Below are 6,999 nucleotides of genomic sequence, written 5' to 3'. Positions count from 1 at the left end.
AAAACTGTAAGATATGTTGGCATCTCTGACCAAACTTTACTTTTGTGTAACCTTAAGCATTCGGAAATTGTTGTGAGGTCTTTTATCTTTTTGAACAACAGTTAACATCTCTGGTGACGACTTCTTCTTTTTCGCTTGCTGAGGCTTAAAATCATTCTTCTCAAATCGACATATATTGTCTAAAAGCTTATTCCTTTAGCTGCCGATGAATTCTTGCTTACAAACTGAGTTTTAAGTTTTATTGTCAAATAATTGATCTCACAGGTGTCTGTCTGTTTGACTCTTAATGCAAATTCACTTTGAAATTAATCGTCATCAATTCAACAAACCCATAGTTCTGTCGCACGCTAATGTTAAATGAGACAATGAATATCACAGAATTAAAAGTTGTCAAATAACGTTTCCGTCGTTTTAAAGACATAAATACAAGGTGCAAAGATGAACTCCTGATTATGGTCGGGCGCGAAACGAACAGTTAAAGGTTGGAAGACTTCAGTTTTGAATTACAAGTTTAAATATTTGAAGATAATTTGGTATCTGTGGTAAAAGGTAATGTTGTTTGGTCTTAATTACTCGGAGATTGTCACGAATTCAATTTTCTCCAAAACTGATTAATCTCTGGGGGGACTTTTTATTTTTAAGTTCTTTGAGGTTGATAATGATTTTTCTCAACTTCAAACAAGTAAGCTTAATTACCTATCCTGGTAACAACAGTTTATCCAAGTATTGAAGGACAGAATATTTGTCATACTTTGAAAAAAAACTATATTACAGGTGTCTTATCCTTGTCTCATTTTGCCAATATTTATGCCTGAAACGCACGTCAAAGATCAGGAAAAAAGTCAACTTTTTGAATTCACAGGTTATTATGAAATCACCCCGGAAGTCTTTATATGAACATTCTTAAGAAGGAAGGGTTTCAGTGATCGTAGCTGGACGGGTGCTGTTAAGACGAAATTTTTGTGAAGATGAAAACTTATCAAGAAGTGGTATGTTCACCCTTTTTTTCAGCTGCATTACAACAACAATCAATTAATCTCGCAGTTGTTAATATGATCCTCTCCCTCACATCATTTCTTGGGAATTCTCTCATTCTTGTTGCCCTTCATAAAGAATCTTCCCTTAATCCGCCATCCAAACTCCTGTATCGTTGTCTGGCAACAACTGATCTGTTGGTTGGTCTTGTTAACCAGCCTCTCTATGCTATTAATCGGATGTCCATCGTTCACGAACACTGGAATCTTTGTCGATACACAAGGGACGCCTGCTACATAACAAGCTATACGTTATGTGGAGTATCTTTGTTGACAATGACCTCCGTATGTATGGACAGACTTCTTGCCCTGTTACTAGGGCTGAGATACAAACAAATTGTTACTTTGAAGCGCACATATATTTATTTAGCTGCCGTTTGGGTTTTATCTGGTGCCGTTCCTTTATGCTACATTTTAGATTACCGTATAACCTTATGGTATGAATATTTCTCTATACCATCTTGTCTAGTAATCCTACTCGTCGCGTACACAAAGATTTTTCGCACCCTCAGCCATCATCAGGCACAAGTACAAGATCACATTCAACAACAGACGAGCCGAACAAATGCTCTAAACAATGCGCGATACAGAAAGGCGGTGCACAGTGCACTATGGGTGCTTTTAGCTACAGTTGTTTGTTATACACCGTATATCATACTTCAAATTGTGACGGCTCGTAAAAAGTCTTTTTCATCACATTTAATCAACACCAGAGGAATAGCAATAACTTTACTTTACTTCAACTCCACGTTAAATCCATTTCTTTACTGCTGGAAGATTAGGGAAGTGAGACAAGCAGTAAAGCAGACAATCAGACAAGCACTTTGCTGTCCATGGAGTTAGGAAAGTTAGATATTCCTCGATCGGGTCATCATTTCAGTTGGCATTTCAAAACTGACTCATAATGTTACGATTGCTAAAGGACAACGCTCGTCGGCTGCGTGAAAACATCGTTGCACGGGCTTTTTTTTTTTTCAATATTATTCCCATTTAAGCAAATAAAAGGACAGAGAGTCAAAACAGCAAACATACACGTCTTGAGAAAACTTTGTTTCGTAGGATAGCATTTTTTATCAATAAAAGCAACTCATGTTATCCACACGTATCGTGTAAAAACAAACAGGACGTCAGCTCGATATTACTTCGAATTCGTTGTTTTAGTTTCTTAATAATTAATATCATAGTGAGGGATAGAGTTGAACCTCAAAGATTAGTAAAGGAGAGCTGTTGCTCTGTTTTTCATGAGCAGTAGATTTCAGTATTTTTTGTACGTAAATTATTTGAATAAAGCGCTTGACGATGACGTTTTATTACTACACGAGTTAAGATCGAAATTGAATGCAAATTTAATCATATTCCCTAAGATGCCAGTAATTTTTTTCCCTAAAGACGGAGTTTTATCCCTTATCTTGAAAAATTTTTCTTGAAAAGTTTTATCCCTTATCTTGAAAAATAAAACAACATTAAAACTCATCTTTGAGTTATAATGCGAATTCATTCCTAAATTAAACATCCCCAGTTGCGTAGTTGCGTCTCTCACCAACGGTAATTAAGAAAATGCAACCTACATTTTGTGAGATTAAACGAGAGAAAGTAAGAATGAAATCAGACAGGATCAATAGCTACCAAATGATTGTTTCCGTTCATTTACTTATACAAATGTAAGGTACAACCATAAACTCACCAAAATGTGTTTTGTTATCAGTTTGAAAAATGTCCATAATGCTCAAGAAAATTTGAAGATGCTTTAATCCCTGTAGACGATTTGTATGAGAGTATATTAAACAAAATTGAACACAACCGCGCGATCGGTTCTTATAGACTAGGTTTACACTAGAAGAGATTGTTCCGGATTCATGATGAATCCGAAACGTTTTAGTACCGGATTCATTCTGCCGTTTACACGAAAGTGTACGAATCCGAATTAAAAACTTCCCGGTTTGGTCGTGTCTCTGGAGATTTTGAATCCGGAATTTAAAGTGGGAACTTTGAATCCGATAACTTTTGAATCCGGAAAGTTTTGTCGAGTAACCGCTTTTTTTCTCGAATCCGGATATTATTTCCACCTGCAATATTTTGAGTCTGCGGTGAAACCAAAATGGATCTGGTGCTAACATTGCTGGCGGTCTCCGGTTGCCTAATCTTGTTGCAGGTCCAGGCGATAAATTTTATCATGTGTACCGCAGTATTTCTGAAGAAACGCAAATTATTATTGCAAGGAAGTTTAACGTCAGCCACACTTAATCGCCGACAACGTAGACTGCTTGGCATCTGTCCAACTCAAATTTGCCTCAGTGGCATCTGGATCTACTCTAGCCTTTTTTGGGAGAGGCATTTTCACTTTGTCGATCGAACGACGAAACAACACTGGGCTTGGTAACCATTCCATTTCGAATGTTCCCGGAGTTGTCGTTGTGTGTAAACGGTCAGGAATCCGAATATCCTTTCAGTGTAAACGCCTACGAATCCGAATACTCCAAAATTGATGAGTCCGGAAACATTTACGAATCCGGAAAACTCCCCTCTAGTGTAAACCTAGTCTTAAAGATCGAAATTGAATCTAACACTTAATTGTATTCCCTTACTTGCCAGTAAATCAATTTTTTGCTAAAGACGGAGTTTTATCCTTCATTGTGAAAAGTAAAAGAAACAGATGTCTTTTTTCTTATCTTTGACTCCTAATGCGAATTCAGTGCTAAATTAAACATCCCCCAGTTGCGTAGTTGCGTGTCATACCAACGGTAAATAAGAAAATGCAGCCCACATTTTATGCGATTAAACGAAAGAAGACATTAATTAATGAAATGACACAGGATTGATAGCTACCAAATAATTGCTTCCGTTTATTCACATATACAAATGTACGTAAGGTACAATTATGAGCTCCTGGAGAAAAAAGAATTTGAAACATTTGTTGTACAAGAACCTTCCCAGTGCATTTTAACAAGTTAAGGAAAGTAAATGCAAATATGTCCTCTTAACAGCACCTGCCCAGCTACCCAGCTGAAACCTTCATTTCTCGGAAATGATTATATCAGTAAAGACTTCCTGAGGAGATCACCCAGTTAACTACGCAAGCGAGCACATATTCTTTTAAGTCCAAAAAAGTTCAATAAAGTCACTATTTCTTGGCACGACAAATAGTCCACCTACACCATGTGTGTGGTTCGGAGAGGAATCTTTATCAGTCTCAGTAAGCTAAATAGGATAAATTCTCGCCAGAGATGTTAATCGGTTTTGGAAAAGGAATTCAATTCGTGATCATCTCTGAGTAAATAGAACTTTACAAAATCAACTTTTGGTCGGAGATGCCAACATATCTTCAAATGTTGAAATTCAATTTTTTTATTCACAAATTCTTCCAGCATGTGAAAGCGATCGTCGCAGAGGTGGACCCTTCTTATGTGATAGTGGAAATAAGGCATGAAAAAAATTTAGGCCCGAATGAGATTTGAACCCAAGACCTCTGCGATACCGGTGCAATGCTCTACCAACTGAGCTAACAAGCCAAATAAGAGCTGGTTATATCAAACCCGTAGAGGTGATATGATTTAGTGAATTTGAAAATATGAAAATCATATATTTGTACTGCGGTTTATGACATGTATGAACGCGATCCTCGCAGTAGTGAGCCCTACTTATGTATTAGTGGAAATAAAGTCTCAAATAAAATTAAGGCCCGTACGCGGGAGAGCGTTTTAGATAAAAAAAAAATTATCCAACCCTTATTCCTATAGCGATCTCTTTAAGATCGATCGTTTTGTTTTCCAAAATTTGATGCAAAAATCGAACAAACTTAATCATAAAAATAGTCGATGCAGAATTTCCCCAGTCTGTCTCAGAGTTGTTTACGAAATTCTATAGTTTCATATTATGACGTCAGGCCGACAAGAGATGAGATAGAGATACTAACGCTCAAAAAGAATAACTTCAAATATATTGGTAGGCATATTTCTGGTAGTAATAAGTCCCTTGTTGGGTATGATAACGAATACCACAGGTCTCTTGGTGGAGGAAAAACATCTCAACGTTATTTTGGTGTGCCTTGCTGACAGAATTGCAAGTATAGACACCTTAGAGATAAAATTATATAGAATAGGAAAGACCGCAGTAATTTTGAGCTAGGTAATAAAAATAAAGAGAGATTATTTTTTCGTTTAGTAAAGAGCGTGGGACGAAGAAAAAGTTTAGAGTCCCCATCAGCTAACAAACCTCAGACCGTTCGATACCGCGCTTCGATGCGCCTTCATTGAACCACAGAACTGTATAATGTGGGTTAAGCCATTACTAGGTCATCTCTAATCACGTCGTCCAAAGACTCATTGAAAGTAATACGAGGGAAATCAAGTTTCGTACTCGTTCGTGTTTACATGATTCTCGGCAACCCACTTGAAGCTTTTTAAAGGAACTTAAAGGAATGCCAAAGAAACGTCCGAAATTTGGCAGAAATTAAACGAAAAAGGTGTCATTAACCAGAATTTGAACGTGGAAAACGTTCGATTACAAAGAGAGAAATACAAGAAAACAACATTAAACTATACTTCAGCGTAAATCACTGTTATATTTTACATGACTCCGGAATATAAACAAGTCTCTTTCTGTACCATCACAAAGACAATCAGTCGACTTTTGTCTCTTTCTGTGCCATCAAAGCTTCCCGAATCTTCTTAGCCAATTCTACGGAGATCAAAGTACCACCAAACACCAGCACCGTTTCGGATCAGTGATACAGTGTAAAGGGATTTTTTAAGTAAAAGACTGAACACATCAAACTGGTGAACTTTCGCACCGTGACAACCAGCGTGACAGTCAAAGAAGTACATTCCGACGTCAGAATATGAGCTGCAGCTGCAAATGTATTGCGTGACGATGTTTCAAGCGAGGTTCGAAACTAGTATGTCTCAATCAAGTAGAATCAAAGGAGATGTGCACGACGGTTAGAATATTCGTGAATATTGGAGAAAAACATTTCTTTGTCATTACGCAATGAATTCCTTACGTAACAAATATTACATTGATTGTTGCAAGGAGTTCATCTTTGTGCCTTGTATTTATGTCTTTAAAACCACGTAAAACGTAACTTTTAAAATTCTGTGACATATTCTTGTTGTTTTTTCTCAAATGTCACAAAACATGGGCTGCAGTGTCGTATTAAGCCGATTAGTGTGCAACAAAACCATGGGTTTGTTCAAACGGTGAAGTTTAATTTCTAAATGAATTTGCATTTAGAGTCAAACATAGAGACATCTGTCAATTTTATTATTTTACAATAAAGCATAAAACCCTGTTATAAGCAAAATTTCATTGGCAGCTAAAGAATAAAACTATTTGTTACATTTAATTATCGAAAAACGATCTGTGTTCAAGAGAACTCAATAGGAACCAGTGATGCCTAATTTTGTTTCATACACTCACCAACATTTGCTTACAATTAATATAACCATCTTCACACTTTTATGGCCAATATCGACATTTTCCGAATGTTTAAACAAATTTTAGTGTATAAATGAATTAAGACCGGCTCGCATGGCAAAGAAGCGTCAACGTCAAGCGCTTAATTTGAGTTCGATTAAAAGATTGAACTTATTTTACCGTTCGTAAACAAATAACTTGAAAAACTTTCTTTTACTTCTCTTGGATTATCAGCTTTAACCCACCTGACATTTTCATACTTCTAAGGAAGTAAAAGAACTTAGGAAGTAAGATATTAACAACGTGCTGTTTGTTCCCGCACCATGCGTGCATATATCATGAGTTGTTATATTCATAAAAGTGCTTTCCCATGAAACAAAGTTTTCTCAAGCCTAAATGAAAATAAATTTTAACCAGAGGAAGATCTAACTCTATGGACAGCAAAGTGCTTGTCTCATGTCACTAATCCTCAAACAGTAAGGTGGATTTAAGGTGGATGTAAAGTAAACTAAGCATTCTGCTATTCTTCAGCTAGGGCCCGATTCTCGAAAGT

At 36.7% G+C, this 6,999-nt stretch overlaps 1 protein-coding gene across 1 annotated transcript; it reads left to right on the top strand.

Moving 5' to 3' along the window:
* The first annotated feature begins 922 nt into the window (after nt 1-922).
* LOC148720306 (melanocyte-stimulating hormone receptor-like) lies at nt 923-2,344 on the top strand. The gene has a single exon (XM_088738857.1). It carries the CDS (start codon nt 969-971, stop codon nt 1,875-1,877), a length of 909 nt encoding a protein of 302 aa, XP_088594983.1. The 5' UTR covers nt 923-968; the 3' UTR covers nt 1,878-2,344.
* Nucleotides 2,345-6,999: the final 4,655 nt, after the last annotated feature.

The sequence above is a fragment of the Stylophora pistillata genome, chromosome 11 (assembly GCF_964205215.1).
Source record: "Stylophora pistillata chromosome 11, jaStyPist1.2, whole genome shotgun sequence".
Taxonomy (NCBI): Eukaryota; Metazoa; Cnidaria; class Anthozoa; order Scleractinia; family Pocilloporidae; genus Stylophora; species Stylophora pistillata.
The sequence above is the reverse complement of the archived record's forward strand: the minus strand, read 5'-3'. Positions and strand labels throughout refer to the sequence as shown.

Excerpts from the sequence above, each read along its gene's own strand:
- LOC148720306 (XM_088738857.1), top strand. The coding sequence starts at position 969 with ATGAAAACTTATCAAGAAGTGGTATGTTCACCCTTTTTTTCAGCTGCA.